This window comes from Staurois parvus, unplaced genomic scaffold (assembly GCF_062004578.1).
Source record: "Staurois parvus isolate SC_StPar_1 unplaced genomic scaffold, SC_StPar_1.0 ptg000346l, whole genome shotgun sequence".
In the NCBI taxonomy this organism is placed as follows: Eukaryota; Metazoa; Chordata; class Amphibia; order Anura; family Ranidae; genus Staurois; species Staurois parvus.
This window is the reverse complement of record NW_028318142.1, coordinates 895,803-916,159: the sequence shown is the minus strand read 5'-3', so window position 1 is coordinate 916,159 and position 20,357 is coordinate 895,803. Positions and strand designations below refer to the sequence as shown.

At 41.0% G+C, this 20,357-nt stretch overlaps 1 protein-coding gene across 3 annotated transcripts in view; it reads left to right on the top strand.

Moving 5' to 3' along the window:
• The window catches only part of TNFRSF14 (TNF receptor superfamily member 14), a 51,563-nt gene extending 32,519 nt beyond the window's left edge, over positions 1 to 19,044 (top strand). For all 3 annotated transcript variants that reach the window (XM_089684335.1, XM_089684333.1, XM_089684334.1), the window contains 3 exons: positions 7,047 to 7,137; positions 11,456 to 11,610; positions 14,684 to 19,044. In XM_089684335.1, the coding sequence (XP_089540461.1) occupies positions 7,047 to 7,137; positions 11,456 to 11,610; positions 14,684 to 14,742 (305 nt within the window). In that variant the 3' untranslated portion in view covers positions 14,743 to 19,044. The remainder of the gene's footprint in view (positions 1 to 7,046; positions 7,138 to 11,455; positions 11,611 to 14,683) is intronic.
• Positions 19,045 to 20,357: the final 1,313 nt, after the last annotated feature.

The window sequence follows — 20,357 nt, the reverse complement described above, 5'->3', positions numbered from 1 at the left end:
AATAACTTCTTAAGTGCTTCGCATACTACACTTTTCCAGCACATATCATATCTTTGTGTATGTGCGACTGCAGGACAGGGAATTCTATTGCAGCAATGGTTGGGACTGACCGCTTCTTTCTGGGCTTGGTCTGAACCCAACTTCGGAGCAAATCTGTGCTCATCGTTAGCCCTGGATTGTTTACTCTAGTACATATTCAATTTTTATACTAGGTCTAGTGTAGGATAAAATTTCCTTTTAGGGGGCTCTCAGTGAAGTGATAGTCATCAGTTGATACATGTATTGTGTAAACTGGTGTGCAAGAAGGAAAGTGTCAGACACAATGGGGGAGATTTACTAAACCTGAAGGGTGCAAAACCTTGTACAGTTCTAACTTCAGCTTGTTCAATTAGACTTTGGCAATAAAACCTGGAAGCTGATTGGTTTCTGTGCAGAACTGCACCAGATTTTGCACTCTCCAGTTTTAGTAAATACCACCCAGTATGTAAATCCAGGAGTTGTTTTTATTAAAATTCACATTCAATAATGGCAACTTGTATTGGGGCTCCAACATGCCCCCCTTTCATTAGGGCTTGGCAGATGCTGGAGAAAGGAAACATATACTGGACTGCTATAAAAATGATCATCTCCAAAAGCTGCTTTGGGCTTCTATGAACTGCATATCATTTCTCTTCTGCTTTAAAATAAAGGGAAAAAATGAAACTGAAACCAATTTGTTAAAATGAAAGAATGATTCGAGGAATGTCTAGGGGTTTTCCATATGGTTACTCATGTTTCTTTTTTTCATTTCCATTTTTTCACAAAAATAGTGTTAGTGTGCTTCTAAGAAAATCAGGAGAGGAGGACCAACTGGACTAATGATAGTATTTTGTGTGCTTTCTGATATAGTTCTGCCATGACTGCTCTCTTATCGGGCAGCTTTAATTGAAAGCTAATATGGGCACAAAGAAGGATGGGAAGACAAAATTCAGGGGTATCTTTTATGAGCCTTTCTTTGCTGGTTTCAGAAATTCACTCAGAATTTTGCTATCACCAATAATTTGAGTGCCATCATTTTAGACTATACTGATAGAATATAATTCCTTATTAACAATGTATGGCTGTATTAAGGTGGAATTTAGAAAAATATGATTTTACCTCAATTTGTTCACATTTTAAGACTTTACAGAAGGGCTCAAAGAGCTGTAAGTCTTTTTTTGCCAGAATTTCCAGGCTGTAAACGATGATACAAATTGGACCTTAGAGAGACAAAAAAAGAATTACATCCAACAGTGGCCAAAACAAACATTGCTGACTTCAGGAATGAAGCAGATAGCTCGTGGATCCTGAAAACGTGTGCCTACTGTACACTGAGCTAGGGCCTGGGAAGAAATTTGTTAAGGCAGTCAAAATGGGCTCAGCATTTTCTTAGGGTTAGTGATGCCAGCGTCAAAGACAAAAGTTTTGTGGGATCTTAGGAATTAGGAGTGTAATTCAAAAATGAGAAATCTGATGACCAGTTGAACCACGTACAAAAAAAAAAAAAGGTTAGTCTTTCAAGAGTATTTGCAGAAATATTCTGAGGAAAATTTATGTGGACAGCTACCAAGAAATAGTGAATGATCTTTTGAAGTCATTCTCATCTGGATTTTTTCCTGGGGATTTCAGAAAAGTTATCAGTAACAGTGATGGTTTCGTTTTCAGGGCATTTCAGATATAGAAATATGATATCAAGGCAAGTGGAGTTCCAGTATACTTATTGACATCTACTGGACTTTTAAGCAGGATTTTTCTGAACATCATACATTTTTATCTTTTAGGTGATGCATTTCTATACTGTAAATATTGTCTAGTGCAGTGGTTCTTAACCTTGTTGGAGGTACTGAACCCCACCAGTTTCATATGCGCATTCACCGAACCCTTCTTAATTGGAAAAATAAAATATGATTTTTAAAATTCAAAACATAGGTATATATTTATAAATAGGTGCACAAAATGAACAAAACCGTTAAGAACAAAGAACAAAACCATTAAAACATGATTTTCACACAAAAACATAATAATGAATATTTACTGCACGAATCATATGAGTCGGGTGTGGGTCTTCACCTCTGCCGAACCCGCGAGACTGACTCACTGAACCCCTGGGGTTCGATCGAACCCAGGTTAAGAACCACTGTTTTATAGTAATTCATCCCCCATAGTAATTCATCCCCCATATAGTAATTCATCCCCCATAGTAATTCATCCCCCCTATAGTAATTCATCCCCCATATAGTAATTCATCCCCCATAGTAATTCATCCCCCATAGTAATTCATCCCCCATATAGTAATTCATCCCCCATAGTAATTCATCCCCCATATAAATTCATCCCTCATAGTAATTCATCCCCCATATAGTAATTCATCCCCCATATAGTAATTCATCCCCCATAGTAATACATCCCCCATATAGTAATTCATCCCCCCTATAGTAATTCATCCCCCATATAGTAATTCATCCTCCATAGTAATACATCCCCCATATAGTAATTCATCCCCCCTATAGTAATTCATCCCCCCTATAGTAATTCATCCCCCATATAGTAATTCATCCCCCATATAGTAATTCATCCCCCCTATAGTAATTCATCCCCCCTATAGTAATTCATCCCCCATAGTAATACATCCCTTATATAGTAGTAGTAAGTAAGTAGCAAGTAGTAAGCCAAGTCCCCCCTGTGTCAATTCACTTACCTTTGCTCCGCACGTTCCTCTCGCCGTATTCCCACGCCGTTCCGGTCTTCAGGGCGGACTGTGAGAGGAGCCTACCTCCTCTCACGTTCGTCACGCTGCCCCGCCTACACACATCCTGACAGCCAATCACTGGCTATCAGGATGTGAGTGGCAGCGAGACTGGCCAATCATTGCATTTGAGCGCGCTGCCCTGGCTGTTTTTTTTTTTTGGATCACGCTGCAGAGTCCCTGCCGCCCGAGAGGAGGGAGGGGAGCGGGCGCCCAGCACACAAGAGCCGCATTAAAGCGTGTAAAGAGCGGGGCATGTCATCACGAATCATATGAGTCGGGTGTGGGTCTTCACCTCCTGACTCACCGAACCCCTGGGGTTCGATCGAACCCAGGTTAAGAACCACTGGTCTAGTGCAACCATTCGAAGACCAAGCAATTTCTTTTTGTTTGAAAATCTGTATTTTTTGCTAGAAAATTGGTGGGTGTTGCATTTTTTTATGTTATACAGTATGTGCGCAACAGTTTTTCATATGCATTGTTTTGGGGAAAAAATACACTTTTTGGAATTTGAATGCACAAAAACACAATATAATATCCAACTGTTTGGTAGAATTTAAAAGAAGATGTTATGCCAAGTAAATAGATACCAAACATGTTGCGCTTTAAAAAATGCGTACGCCTGTGCAACCGTGACAAGTAATGTATATTTATTATCCTTAGGCGATGCTATAAAAGCCTTTCCAGGTTACTACTTTAGATTTACAGAGGAGGTCTGGTGATAGAATGCCCTTGAACTGGCGATTACAGTGATACCTCACATGTGTGGGACGATCGCTGTTCGCACGCGTGCATTTACGCGTGTGTGTCTATATATATATATATTTATATATATATATATATATATATATATATATATAGATTATATAATTTTTTTATTTATGACCATTTTGAGGTTATTTAATGTTGATATTGTTTTATTTTTTTCTATAACAGGTATATACGGGGATGGGTTTGAATTGATGTCAGGGAATATACGCTGTTACTTATCACCATGCCTTAGAATATATTTCTATGATGTTACTACTGAATGTGTAAATTGATTAATTGGTTCCAAATGTCAAGAAGTGGATTTAAAAATCTTGATGTGATTCACTAATTAGCTGTTGTATTCTGATCTGAGGAAGGGTGTGAGCACCGAAACTGTTATCATTATGGAATACTTCTGATCTATGTTTGTCATTTTTGTACAATGGAATATTTTATGTGCAGCAATCCTTCACACATTTTATTTATATATATATATATATATATATATACACATACATACATTTTTATTTTATTTGTTTTGTTACACTTTTTTTTATCTTTTTTATTGTTATCACAGGGAATATAAATATTCCCTGTGATATGAATAGGAAATGACAGGTACTCTTTATGGAGGGATCTGGAGTCTGTTAGACTCCTGATGTCTCCTCTGTCCTCAAAAGCATCAGCTCACACCAAGATCAGTGTGATCACTGCTAATTAGCTGCTAGGATTGCTTTTACAAGAAAGCCGACTGCTGGCTCTAAAAAAAAATACCGGGATGAAGCCTGTAGCTGCAGGCTTCATCCCAATATAACCACTCCAGGTGGTTGACTTAACTCCAAGTCCATTGACAGACAGGTATGTCGCTGGTCGTCCAGTGGGTAAAGTTTAACTGTGTGTTGCACAAGAACCTTGTGTGATAGGGAAATTCCAATTAGATAAGTGTGACAAAGTACACATTTTGTCAACCAGTGTAATCTATAGTCTTTTATATTCACATTTAATGTACTTTACTATCCATCACCCTCTATTTATTTTTTCTATTGACTGCCCTTAGCACAGATAGCAGGAGGAATAGTATGTTTTACTTTGACACTATGAATTCCTTTAATAGTTAGTAAAATATAGACTCAAAACTTAGATTGTGGTTTGCAAATTACCTATATCATTTATTGCTTGCTGCTCTTCTATTTATTGGTAGTCAGGGGACAGCACAATGCTCTTATTCCTCAAAGGGATCGTGATGATGATAAAGAAATATGGGAGCTGCTTTTGCTGACTTGTTCTATAACATGGATGTTCAGGGTCTGTCATCTTTTTCTTTTGCTACCTAATGAATCTCTGACCTGGACAAAGCATATGCAGATCAAGTTCCTTACATCTGATGGAACGAGACAGGTGAATCCTTCTGTTCTAAGTCTTTACTGTGCTTTATACTGGTTTATTGGAGGACTTCTTCTTTTTTTTTTTTTTTAGCTTTTTGGTTCTTTTTAGCCCGTCTCACCATAATCTGTATATTTATACATTTGTGTTGGTTGCTAATCCTACTCCATGCAAACCACAGATTTCATTCACTGCAATGGTGATAACCAACAAGCTTGAAACAACTGTATTCGGTTTGGAATAATTAGCTCTATAACTTTAACCTGTACATGTAATGCAAACCAAAGGTTCTGAATGTGTGACATGTGCATACGTTTTGCTTTTCACTGGTTTGTTGGAGGGGTTTTTTTGTTCCCTGTAACCTACATCATCATAACCTGTCACAGTATACTTTCCCACTTGATATATAACACTCATTCCAGATCAGTGACTTATGCAGGACGTACACGGGTCGAATTCCAAACAAATTTTCTTTAGAGAATCAGAATTTTAGTGTTTTTTGTAATCTGATGGTGCCACCATTGATTTCGAAATTCAGCCAACCAAGCCTTCAATTCCCCCCCACCCCCTATCCCCCCCATGTTGCTGCAGAAAAGAATTTTCGTGGCCAAGAATTTTCTTTTCTTTCCAGGTCACAGCTCACACTCATTTCTTTTTCGTTTATATTTATCATACGATTCTCCCACGATTGATTCAAAATTTGTTTGTTTTTAAAACAATTTCCAACATGTCAGATCACTCAAATTCAATGGTTACACGAAAGTCAGCCGTTTCTGTGGCCCACTAATGGTGCGAAATTCAAACAAAAATTCTTAGAAAAGATTTTTTAAAGAAAATTCTTTCGGAAATTCGACCCGTGTGTGGCCGGCTTTAGTAGGTATTGAAAGAAGCATCAAGATGACAACCCTGAAGCACACATTCAAAAACATGTCAGCAATGGCAGCTTCCAAATTTCTGACCTGACCGATTCCTTTGACAATCTTCTTCACCACTTCCTGCCCAGAGGCTGTGTAAATATGGCCTCAGTAGCTGCAGCCATAATCCTGGTATCATTTTTCATAGCCGGCAATTAGCTTTCAAGTAAAGGTGGTCCATGCGGCTCTACAACCGCCTTATTATTATTATTATTATACAGTATTTATAAAGCGCCAATAGTTCGCTCAGCGCTGTACATTACAAAGGGGGACAGAACATGTGACAGAACAATACCAATACAATGCAAAACATGAGGGGATTGAGGGCCCTGCTCTTTCCAGCTTACAATCTAGGAGCCTTATCACTTTTATAGAGCCTGGAAGCCCCCATCACTGTCCCGGGACTCTCCCAGTCCATGGCAGAGCCAGGGACCACTGTAAGCTTTTGGGTGAGCTGCATACAGAGGATGTGGAGGAACATCCATTCCCCCATATCCTCTGCTACGATTAAAGCCAGAAGTAATAGATTTTGTCACTTCCGTTTCCCAAGCTGTGTTACAGCCAGGAAAGCATCTGATCAAACCAGTCTGTGTCATAAATGATTAAACCTGTAAACCCCTTTTCTTTACAGATAAGAGTATAATGTAAATCGGTGTAACTACAAATAAAATGATGATTTTGCTGTGTTGATACTGGTTGACATGTTGCATTTACTACAACACGATTGCCAAATACAGGAGCTATTATTGACTATAGCAACCAATCAAATACATTTTTTTAAATAAAAGATGAAAAAAAATGTTTGATTCAGTATCCCTTACGCCAGTATTTTTAAAGGTTAAGTCCAGCTTTTCCAGAAAGAAGCCCATTCAGTCAAGGGACCCCAGTAAATAAAAAGAAACTGTGCAGCTTTGTAAAATGTCTTTTCATTTTATTATACTCACTCCCAGCATTACAGGAGCAAAAACCAATCAACATTTTATAAAGCTGCACATACATACAGGACCCCTTGGACTATTTACTGGAAAATCAACCCCATCACGCCTTTGTATTTTAAAAGGTTTTCACACACATGGTAGTGTACATTTCTAATGTGTGTTGAAGTGGTCATTGTGCATGCAAAGTGATAAAGTACAAATTATATTGTGTTCTTTTTATATATAAAAGTGCAGTAATTATATCTTACAAATATATTACAATGTGGTTGTTTTTGTTTTTTTTTTCATTTTAAATAGGAACCACAAAAACAGATCATGAGTGTGAAGACTGCCCCCCTGGTCACTTCAGTACTGAGAATATGGCAATCACCTGCCAAGCATGGACTAAGTATGTTTCCTTTAAAGCTGGAAGCTGTGATACGCAAATATTGTCTAAATACGAGAGGCATGGGTATTCTTACTGGAATATTGGAGTCCTTTGTGTATTTTTTCTAGATCTGTGCAGTAATCCAGAGTGAAACAGCTGCTGCATTTTGCCATATGTGCAGGCAGGGCTGGTGCTACCTTAAGGCAAACTAGGCAGCTGCCTAGGACTTACTGCCACCTAGGGTGCAGCCACGGCCCCAGGCGCCTAGGGCAGTACAGCCATACCTTGTACACAGACAGACATACAGCACCTTCTGTACTGTGTGATCATCATGTCATTGATGACGATCATATAATCACAGTGAGATGCTTACTGTTTTCATTTACACTTGTGTTTGAGGGGCATTAAAAATGTGCAACTGAGCTACAGTTTTACCATCCCCCAACCAGTCCTTATTGTGCTGCAAAGGCACTGCCACCATAGTATGGCAATAGGGGTGGGGTGTTGTGTAAACCCCTCGCCACCGTACTACAGTGGCAGTGCCTTTGCAGCATAATGAGGACTGGTTAGGGGATGGTAAAAGTGTGGCTCAGCCACACATTTTTAATGTCCCTCAAACACAAGTGTAAATAAGAACTATCAGGAAGCATCTCATTGAGTGTGTGTAAATCTGACAGGCTGACTGTCAGGTGGAAACGATTCAATGCTGTGCAGCCTCCAGATCACTTCCATGCCACCCATCAGTAGACCTGGGACCTGCATGGCGGGCGCCACTGGTTTAAAGGGAGGGAAATCAGCGAGCACATGTTCATTGATCTCCCCTTCCTGTAAATGGCGTGGAAGCAACGTGTAAAACGTCACTTATGAGTCCTGGTGTTACTGTCCCCAGACAAGATTGGATGATATTAGCTGGAGCCTAAGCCATCACCTGCAAACTTCAGCCAATCTGCGAAGAAGAGGTATCCAGCCAATGAGGTGCCGTGCTGCACACATCACTTCCTCCCAGCTCCCCAGTGAGTCTCCACATGAACAGGCAAAAAATTTTGAAGGCTTTTTTTTTTTGTGAAAAAAAAATAAGTAGCTGGTCTTGCTTAGGATGCAAAATAGTCTAGCACCAGCCCTTTGTGCTGGAGCTTCTTGTTATAAAGACCAGTCACTGCTGCTCTCTCCCTGGGCAGGGTAACTGGTCTTGCATCCACCCTTTCCTGTAGTTTTCTGCAGGCAGTGGATTTTATGGGTCCCACTCACAGCTCTGCTCTGCATAGGCTATGTGCAGCACAATGATGATGCCACTGCTACTTTTACAAAGTAATATCTGGGCTTTCAAAAGCATGTGGTGCACACAAAGCAGATTTATATCCTTTTTGGCTATTATTGAATATATTTGAATGAATGCTTTTTGAGCCCAGAGTTCAGCTTTAATGTTTTCTAATAATCACAATGATACTTATAGTAATGTACTATTGTTTCTAGTGGATACTTGTATAACCAATCAGCTGAGATTGTAGTGTAGTTCTCTCATTGTTTTGCTTTCCATACTTTTGCCTGTAGGGCTGACAGTAGTGAAGATTGCACATTGGTCTTTAAAGTATATTTTTTGTGTTGCTTGAAGGTTATTTTTAATCAGAGTATAGCAGCAAGTCAATTAAAATCCTGGGATATTGATCTGGTCAGTTAAGTAGCAGAGGGGGTTGTTAATATCAGTTTCAGCTGCTTTGGTGTTAATGAAATTAATAACAGGTCTACTAGATGGGCAATAATGAGACGACCCCCAAAACAGGAATGGTTTTACAGGTGGAGGCCACTGACATTTTTTTCCCCACTCATTTTTTTCTGACTGTTTTTCACTAGTTTTGAATTTGGCTAGGGTCAGTGTCACTACTGGTAGCATGAGGCCATACCTGGATCCTACAGAGGCAGCACAGGCATTTAAACTCCTCCTGGATGGTACATCAAGACGTGTCATTGCCAGAAGGTTTGCTGTGTCTCCCAGCACAGTCTCAAGAGCATGGAGGAGATTCCAGGAGACAGGCAGTTACTCTAGGAGAGCTGGACAGGGCCGTAGAAATCCTTAACCCATCAGCAGGACCGGTATCTGCTCCTTTGTGCAAGAAGGAACAGAATGAGCACTGCCAGAGCCCTACTAAATGACCTCCAGCAGGCCACTGGTGTGAATGTCTCTGACCGAACAATCAAAAACAGACTTCATGAGGGTGGCCTGAGAGCCCGACATCCTCTAGTGGGCCCTGTGCTCACTGCCCAGCACCATAGAGCTCAATTGGCATTTGCCATTGAACACCAGAATTGGCAGGTTCACCACTGACGCCCTGTGCTGTTCACAGATGAGAGCAGGTTCACCCTGAGCACATGTGACAGACGTGAAAGGGTCTAGAAAAGCTGTGGAGAACATTGTACTGCCTGTAAAATTGTTCAGCATGACCGTTTTGGTGATGGGTCAGGGATGGTCTGGGGAGGCATATCCATGGAAGGACACACAGACCTCTACAGGCTAGACAGTGGCACCCTGACTGCCATTAGGTATCGGGATGAAATCCTTGGACCCATTGTCAGACCCTACGCTAGTGCAGAGGGTCCTGGGTTCTTCCTGGCGCACAACAATGCCCAGCCTCATGTGGCGAGAGAATGCAGGCAGTTCCTGGAGGACGAAGGAATTGATACCATTGAATGGCCCCCACACTCACCTGACCTAAATCCAATAGAACACCTCTGGGATATCATGTTTCGGTCCATCCAAAGCTGCCAGGGTGCACCTCAGACTGTCCAGGAACTCAGTAATGCTCCGTCGTTTCATTAAGAGCATGCCCCGATGTTGTCAGGCATGCATACATACAAACACGTTAAGGTCACACAAACTACTGAGCACCATTTTGAGTTGCTGCAATGAAATTGCAGCAAAATGGACTGGCCTGCTGCATAATTTTTTCACTTTGATTTTCAGGATGTCTTTAAATTCAGTCCTCTGTACGTTGATAATTTTCATTTCCATCAGACGATGGGGCATCCTTATGTTCCTAACACATTACCCAGTCCATATCAGTATAGATATCCAGCATGATATTTTTTCTCATTGAGATCTGATGTGTTTGCAAAGTGTTCCTTTAATCTTTTTGAGCAGTGTGTATGTATGTATGTGTGTGTATATATATATATTGCAGTACATGAAGCCAGTGGAAAGTGAAATCTTTGTATGTGTGTGAGATTTCTCCAATTTTGCTGTGTATTGCAATAATAAAAAACATCTTACAATCAGCATATTTTCGTTGTACAAAAATATTGTAAAATGTGTTGGCAAGCATAATAGATCACTTTAATGTGATAGATGTATGTTGAATAACACTGTAAACCAGTGATGTCCACTTTCTTGGTCCATGATGACAGACATACTATAGGTGATGCTGGAGACTGGGGACATGCTTTAGAAAACATAAGCCCAAGACATGTTACACTAGAGATTACTGCTATTACACCCCCTTTACAAATCACTGATTCAATTTTTGTGCTCCCTACAGCCCCCCTTAAAAATGTCTTATGTCACGTTTGATATTTCTCTTAGTAAAATCATTATAAAAGATCAGAGAAAATATTCATAAAAAGAGAAACTTGAATGGACAACACAGAAAAAAGTAACATAGTGTGAAATAAATAGACCAAACCAGTTAGCCCAGGTTCACACTAGAACACGGTGCAATCCATTTGAGTTTCCCACACTATTTTCAAATCGCACTGCCCTTGCGATCTGCAGAAGGTGTCATGGCAGTGCTAACAACACCCCCCCCAAACGCAGGTTGCAATGCAGTGCATTTGCCTGCACCAGATCGCGTTGTACAAAACAACCATGCAATCTGGTTGCAGTGCATTTCTAAAATTGGTGCATGCACTACTCTGGTGTGTTGTGGTGCGATTCACAATGAATGCGCTCAAATCGCACAGCACTGAAACACATGTAAATTCGATTCCTGTGCAATTCGTCTGCAATTCATTGTGTGAACCTAGGCTTAACAAATAGAACCCAGTCAGAAGAACAGATTCTCTTCACTGACCTGAGTAAACATTCCGGTAAGAAAAACATAGACTACTGTCTGCAGGGGCCCCAGGGCCTCACAATAAATGCCTAAGGGGTGCATGTGACCCTTGCCCCACATGTTGGGCACTGGAGGTGTAAACCGAATGATACTATTTCAAAGCGTCAAATAGAGCTTTGTATCCTTGTATTATGCATTGGTAATTTGTGTTGTGCAATTTACAACTGCTCAGCCTAACAGAATGTACTGTATATATACTATTCACATGCATGTCAATAATGTCATGTCTCCTGTAGGTGCAGTGAACTGGATCAAGTGCAATCCATGCAGGGAACATTCAATTCGAATTCTGTTTGTGTGGATCGGAGGCGTCATCTTGCTATTATCCCCGCTTGTGTACCTTTAGTCATAATACTGTTGATTTTATATTTAAAAGATGGCATTAGGAAAAGTAAGTCAAACTACAAACCATATATGTACTTGGAGGCGGACATATTTACTCATACCACATGCAGTTTCTTCCTTCAGCCTATTAGTTGTGTAGAAGGATTTTTCTTTTATGCTTCACTTATTACAACTCAATAGCTACCGATAGTCACTAGATTATACTGCAGGTATAATCAAACTGCTGAAAAATATTTTTATAAACATGCATGTATGTCCATGTTCAGGGGGAGCATCGATAGATCAGCTTCAGTACAACCAGCCTGGCCATAGATCGCAATTCATCTATGACCAGCTTTAGAATGGAGGTGGGAGCAGTTTTAGGTATAGTTAATGTTTGACTGAACTTCTACTTTAAAGTGTTACTAAACCCACAAAAGTAAAATCAGTCTGTATATGCAGTAAAGCATGCTTGTTATACTCACTGTGGAACCTAAGGGGTTAATCCTCTGCATTGTGTAAAAAGGCTGTTTGATCCCTTCTTCTCTGCCCCTCCTCTTATTGAAATGACCGCCTGATACAGACTGAATCTGTAGGCACATGCTAAGTTTGGTGTGTATTGCTAGAGAAGTTTTTTTTTTTCTCTTGGGAGAGTGCATGTGATCAGCACAATCAGCACTTTCCAGACAGAGGGTCAGAGGTTTCACATCCTCCTAGAACAGAAAGAAAACTCTTCCTACAAGCTTTAACCGGTGCTCAGCTGGATACTGATAGAAATCACAAGATTGCTCTAACTGCTGTCTCTCTCTCCTCTCTCCCTCCCCCCTCTCTCCTCCCTCTCTCTCTCCTCCCTCTCTCTCCTCTCCTCCCTCTCCCCCCCCCCTCTCTCTCTCTCCATTTCTCTCCCTCCTCTCTCTCTCTCTCCCTCCCTCCTCTCTTTCTCCCCCTCCTCTTTCTCGCTCTCTCCCTCCTCTCTTTCTCTCCCTCCCTCCTCTCTTTCTCTCGCTCTCTCTATCCCCCTCCTCTCTTCCTCCCTCTCTCCCTCCTCTCTTTCTCTCTTTCTCCCCTCTTTCTCCCCCCCTCTCTCCTCCTCTCTCTCTCTCCCACCCCTCTCTCCCTCTCTCTCCATCTCTCCCCTCTCTCTCCCCCCTTTCTCTCTTGCTCCCTCTCCCCCTTTCTCTCTCCCTCTCTCCCTCCCCCCCTCTCTCTCTCCCCCCCCTCTCTCTCTGTCCATCCAATCTGACGGAGCTTGAGCTATTTTGCAAAGAAGAATGGGCAAAAATTTCACTCTTTAGATGTGCAAAGACATCCCCAAAAAGACTTGCAGCTGTAATTGCAGTGAAAGGTAGTTCTAAAAAGTACTGACTCAGGGGGGCTGAATACAAATGCATGCCACATGTGTTGGTCTATCACATAAATCCCCATAAAATACATTTATTTTTTTGGTTGTAACATGACAAAATGTGGAAAATTTCAAGGGGTATGAATACTTTTTCAAGGTACTGTATGCCCAATGTAGAGGGACATTTTTCTGGTGCAAATCTGTCCTATTGGGCAGCACTGTGCCTTGTCTTCAGCCACTTCACCAGGCATGTGTACGCCATCTTTTTTTCTCTATGTACACTTTTAGGTTGACACAAGTAAAGATCCCTCCACTGTAAAGCTCAGTGATTCTTGAAAGTGTATCTGGATTTAGCAGCCTACAGTGCCTGGCACAGAAAGCTTAACCTTTCCCTTTCCACAACAGTGAAGTCTTGAGTACCCCTCTGTGGATACCCTTTGCACTGCACATGGCGGATCACAATCACAGGGGTAGGATGTCAGATGGCCCTGCTAGCTCATACTTGGCACATGACTCTGTGTGTGTTAGGGGCGGGGGGTGATAGTTTATCTCCATAGGGCTTTAGTCCTCTCTGTTCAAATAGGTGCCCTCAATTTGATTCCTTAACTTCCCCTCGGGCACTCCGCTGGCTCTATGGCCACACAGACTTCCTCCTACTTACAGTATACAGGGAGGATTATCCAATACAAGATAATAGTGGTCAAAGGTGAGCTTCTTCAGCCTCCCCTCCTGGGTCAGTCTATGCATGGGGTCTCTTCAGTTGCCCAAGTCTGTTGAGTCTTTCCCAGTCCACTCGCTCATAGAGCCTATCCTATGTGGTGACTGGCCCTGAAAAGTTATATGCTCCTCCTAAATGTTTTGCTGAGTAATAGAGGAGAGCTCCATGTAAAAAGGGACTGTTTCTGTGGTAGATACTGCCATATCTGGTTTTAATAGGGCATTAACAACAATAAGGAAGACCATTCATTTTAGTTTTCAGTAGCTGTGGGTAGCCTCTCTATTTCTCTCTTTCATATGTACTGTGTGTGTGTGTTTGTATGTATGTGCGTGTATATATGTATGTATATATCTGTGTGTGTGTGTGTATATGTACATATATATAGTTACAAAATGCTGTACTGGGTCAAACATCATATCTGAACGTAAAATATGTATAGATAATAGAAATACCAGCGGATTGTTATGCTGAACAAACACAGGGATTTTCAAGCTGCTTCAACAATGCCCTTACAGTTACTGTACATGCAACCTATCACTGACAGTTTTTTTATTAATACAGCCAAAGGCTCTAAATTGTTGGTTGTGGTTGGCCTTGATCAGTTTGGTTGTTTTGTGCGCTGATTCTGGGTTCACGCTAGCCCTCAGGCTGGTTGCAGGTGCAGAAATCGGCCTGTTCCCGCACTCTCAATCACCCGCAGCTGAATTGTGCTGCTCTTGTGCGATGCACAAGACTGCCATTCATTCTGAATGGCACCCCCACACAACCTGCAGCGCAGTCGCAGGTGCAGGAACCGCAATGAAACCATATGGTCAAAAGACTATGCAGTTTCCCTGTGGCCACGTTTTTAAAAAGGTGCATGCACATTTTTTGTGCAGGGCATGCGGCCCTGGCAGCTGCCTATTCAAATGAATGGGCTGCCGTGCCCGAGCAAACACGGACCGCACAGTCCACACAAGTGTGAACTGGGCGTGAAAGCTGAATATTGACAGGTGTGTGAGTGACAAGCTTCATATTTAAATCTTTTTACCTACTTCACTAACATTATTATATTATTCTTTTATGTTGGATATTCACCAGAAGAGTATAAAGACTGTCATAATCAACCAGTACAAGAAACAGTGAACAGAACAGAATGAACAGAAGAGAATTCATGTGTATGGAATACAAACACAGAAAAACAACAGAATGGTCCATCCAGGCTGGCTGTATCATTATTTTCGCAGTTTTTATGGAAGTGTATGAAGCCATTGGTGAAGATTTACTAAAATTGGTACACACAAATTCTGGTGCAGCTGTGCATAGTAACAGTCAGCTCCTTATAATAATACTGGATCCTCCTGCGCTAAAATGGATGATCCCTACCCTAAGCAGCTGACACCCAAACCTATACCCAATCGGTAAGTGAAACTAAATATAATAAATAAATAGTGTAGCGCTACTAAAAAATATACATCAATAAATAATAACATATAATGGTGAATATTTCAAAATACAGTGATAAGATCCTTCCAGGATCTAATAATGAGATATAGTGGCAAAGTGAAAACAAGAAATGAATCTTGTAAAAAAAGTACAAAATAATGAAACCACAAACCCCCTATCCACAACTGAGGGATGAATCACACACAAATTATAGTGTAATTAATAGAAGGTGGATCCCCTATTATGGGAATATGTGCCTATATATAAAGTGATATGTGCAACAAATCACACTAGACCACATAAAATGATCCACATTGTAGCAAACTTGCTCATCAGATTCCCCTTTTTCTATTCCTCAGCCCTCATTCCCTACCCCCTCCCTTCCTGAGAGGCAAACGTTATCTCCTCAGTGACAGATGGTGGGGGGTCAACACAGGTGAAGGCATCCCTGGTTTGGTGCCAGCAGTCTGGGGAAAATGTAACCTTTCTCACCTACGTTCTGATAAGGCCAGCATTTCTCAGAGAATTGGGAAGCACTGACCCAAAACTGTGTAAGCCCACACATCATAAAACTGACCAGCAGTAATTGAACATTCCTCAGGTCAACTGTATGTTTCATATCATGGAGTATGAAGCTGTTAGTTTAATTCAGAGTTCCCCTGACCCCTCCCAACACAGCGTAGTGAGAGTATCCCCCCTTTCAGAGGGATTTTTAAAAAGAGACAGGCTAGCAAGTCTGCGAGTTAGAGTGTAACAGATCTCCCAGCTAACATCCAAGGTGGAGATCAAAGAACCTTCCTGCTCTGCACCGTGGATCTGCTTACAAACCAAGGCTTGAATTGGCAAGTAACTTAGCCCTGTAACTTCTTTCCTATTACCTCTTTGCTGTATCTTTATATCCATATATATATATTTTTGTGACATCTTTTTGTAAATATTTTTTTGCACCTGTTTGACTCTTTTAGTAATAAATCTTTCTTTCTGAAAGTGTTAAACTGTTTTTAAACGCTCACTTGCAATTCACAAATTCCTGCCTTCTGAAGAAACGCTACTGTGTTTGTTTACTCCCTGCCCAATCAGCCTGTAGTTGACCATATTGGACAGGTGACTTTTCAATCATTATAGTGAATATTTGATAACGGGAGCTTCCCAATCTCCTTTTTTAAAAAGTGGTGGTGGCAGTTTGAAAGGGTTAGTGCGTAATTAACCCGACCCAGTAACAAGTGCATTCAAGCTGCAGGCACCGATTGTAGTCCATTAGATGGGCAATCGCTGTGCTGGGTGCAGCTGGGTGTGGCCTTGTTACGCGCGTCACACCGCAGTTTTAGATCGGCCGGTCTATCGGTCACGAGCTTGGTGAGAAGGTCTGGGGTCTGACGCCTCGGGCGGGTCGTGGTCATGCGATTGTCGCATGTTGGTGCCGGCGACCGTGCGATCGTGACACACATAAACAAATGTGTAACTATTAATCAAAAGTCCAAAAAAGGCCAAAAAAAAGTCAAAATATAAATGAAAAAATGACACTCATGCTTCAACTTTAAGTCATGCAAGTGATGACGTATACGTGGTCATAGCAATGATGGAAATCCTTCAGTGGCCAAAATGCCCCCTCACCTCCTTACAATGACCACAAGGGCCAGCTCACTTTTGGGATCACCCCACGATCCTCACAGGTAATATTCGTCACAAAGTGATATCCTCACTGGATCCCATCAATGGTGGTTAATACTCCTCTCCTTTAAGCTCTCCTCCAGGCACAGGTAACAGTAATACCGCTCACTCTCCCATTAAAGGATCATATCAATAAAGCACAAAGATCCTCCATAGTGTAATCATGTTTAATAAAAGTAAAACATTTGCAGAATAAAAATTGCCCACTCACATTTACTCCATATGAAATCAGCTTTATCACTTCATGCTATGGGTGTACTGCATGGGTAGTAAAAGGTGTACCAAGATGGCGCCCAGGCCAGAAATGACGTCACCGCACAGCATTCCAGATGCACAGTATAATTTGTTTTTCCTATGTATCTCAAGGTTCCCCAGGTCTTTATTATTTCTAGTCATCTTCACATTTTATTACACTTTTTTTATGTTTTAATTGTAAGGCTCCGTGCAGGGTCCTTACATTGTGTGTTGGGCAGCCCATTACGCGCAAGAAATGCACTTAAAATAAGTCCCTGGCCCTTTTTCAAAATTGAGCCACACTGAACTGCATGGTACCGCAATTGTGTTTTTGCATACACGGAAATACCACGTTAGCAGATGTGTGGGAATTCCATTAGAAATTAAAGTATTTATTGCAACATTTCATATTTCTGGTATAGGCCTGTTGTACTATGTACGTGTACAATAAATTATTCTGTTCTTTGTATTGCTTCCTTTGTGTGAAATAGCTGGTGCTTCTGTCAGTCCCTCTGCATTCATTTTTTAAATGGACCACACTAGGGAATTAGAGCACATGCATTCCAGCGTGGTCACTTTTCTGGCTGTGCTCGGAGAACAGCCTGCCTGTCTTCCAATGGTTAGACTTGTGCTGACTCTTCCCAATGCACAGCCATTCACAGTGAAGATTGGTTTATTGCTCTTTGTCTTTTGTTCACACCTTCCTCCCTGCATTCTCTCAGCCGCTTATGCAGCTGAGAACAAAAGATATATGATCACTTAAAAAAAGAATAAAATGGTATTTATAATGTTGTTTTATATTTATACACAAATATTTTGCCCTGCGTTTCTACTACAGCCTGGGTTCACATATATGTCATGCGGTATATCCCATGTGATTCGCACAGGAACCGCACCTCATTCCTGTGCAAATTGCATGCGATTTGTGTGCAGTGCGATTAGAGCCATACATTTTGTATGGCTCTAATCGCACCGCACTCACACCAAAAAGGTGCAGGACCCTTTTTTTTTTGTCCGCACTAGAATCAGATCACATGTGTATTCACACCTATGCGATCCAATTCTGTGCATTTTGTGGACCGCTTTCGGGGGTCTTGTTAACATTCACACCTGCAGGGGTTCGCATGAACGGGGCGCAATTCTGATGCGGTGTGGAATTCGCACAGAAAACGCTACAAATTCTGCCCCACATCATTGTGAACCAGGGCTCAAACTGAATGGGTTGTTTTAACAGGTAAGATTTTACATATACTTTCATGGTACCCCTGCAGATTTGCTAAAGGCCAGTGCGTATCAGGAAAGTGCGCAATTTTGTGCACATTCCCAACATGCACAAAGTGTGACCCTAGCCTAAAAAGTCAGACCGATTGCTTGTTATGGATATTACACTGTTTGTATTATTTTCAGGTAGTCAGTAAAAAATTTGCTCTGTCAGTAAATGTTCCATGCTTTGTCAGCAAACAAATGTTATGGGGGGTTGGCATCTCTAATTAACACACACGTTAATCCCTAGTTAATGAAATCCCCTTTCTTCTCTCCCTGTTCCTTCACGGAGAAGCATTTTTAAAAATACTTGCTAGTTTTTGTAGTGTTGTATAAAAAAAAGCTTGCACAGCACTATTATTTCATTTGACCATGTTTTGTACTTAAAAACTATTTTTTTTATAATTATCAACTCAGAATAAATCTCAATAAATGCATCCATTTTATTTGCTGTAACACTACTTGTTTAAAAAATATTGCTCTAAGCCCTGGTACACACTGATGTGAATTGTCATGCAATTTGACTGTTTAAATTGCATAACAAATCCCATCCAATGATCGGCAATGGAACCGTTCTAATTGGTGCCACTCGTCTGAGTTGATCCAACTAGAAAAGTAGTTCCTGCACTACTTTTGCTAATTTGGATGAAGTCGCACATGTCTATGAAATTGAGGTCTCACTGCCTTCAAGTGAAATCGCACAATTTCAAAGTTGCATCCAGTGTGAACCAGGGCTAACATGTTTTTTTTTAAATTTCATTCCTTTCATGTTTCTTCATCTGGTAATATTTTCTTATCTGTAAAATACATGTTACTTGATTTTGTAATAAAACAAAAAATATAGTTTACATCTGTGTTATATCCTCAATCTGTCCAGAATGGAATAGAAAGACAGTAACTAGCGTGGATGGATGTATGGATAGAAGTGAAGGTGGAATGATCATAGTATGAGGAGAAAAGTAGGCATGTACAGTTGTGTTCAAAATAATAGCAGTCAGACATCACTAACCTGATCAATCACTGTTTTTGGTAGAAATGATATTTCTACATGGCAAATAATTTACTAGCAGGTGTAGTAGAGTAATAGAAATCCAACAGACCCAACAGTCATGACATGCATGCTGCTGATTCTGTGTAATTGAATCACTAATTGAAAGGGGCATGTTCAAAATAATAGCAGTGTGGAGTTCTATTAGTGAGGTCATTCATTCTCTGAAAAACAGGTGGCAATTATTGCCCTTATATAAGGAAGGAAGGCAGCAAATATTGTACATGCTGGTTACAGTGCATTTCTCTCTGAAATTCTGAGGAAACTGGGTCGTTCCAGACATTGTTCAGAAGAACAGCGTACCTTGATTAAAAAGTTGATTGGAGAGGGGAAAACATAGAAAGAAGTGCAGAAAATGATAGGCTGCTCAGCTAAAATGATCGCAAATGCTTTAAAATGGCAACCAAAACCTGAAAGACGTGGAAGAAAGCGAAAAACTACCATTCGAATGGATAGCAGAATAGCCAAAATGGCAAGGACTCAGCCAACAATCAGCTCCAGGAAGATCAAAGAAGGTGTAAAGTTACCTGTGAGTACTGTTACAATTAGAAGACGCCTATGTGAAGCCAAGCTATCTGTAAGAAGCCTCCGCAAAGTCCCACTGTTGAAAAAAAGACGTGCTGAAGAGGTTACAATTTGCCAAAGAGCACATTGACTGGCCTAAAGAGAAATGATGAAAGTAAGATTTCTCTTTTTGGGTCTAGTGGCCGGAGACAGTTTGTCAGACGACCCCCAAACACTGAATTCAAGCCACAGTACACTGTGAAGACAGTGAAGCATGGTTGCGCAAGCATCATGATATGGGGATGTTTCTCATACTACGGTGTTGGGCCTATTTATCGCATACCAGGGATCGTGGATCAGTTTGAATACATCAGAATACTTGAAGAGGTCATGCTGCCTTATGCTGAAGAGGAAATGCCCTTGAAATGTGTGTTCCAACAAGACAACGACCCCAAACACAACAGTAAACGTGCAACATCTTGGTTCCAGACCAACAAGATTGACGTTATGGAGTGGCCAGCCCAATCCCCGGATCTTAATCCAATAGAAAACTTGTGGGGTGACATCAAAAATGCCGTTTCTGAGGCAAAACCAAGAAATAGAGAAGAA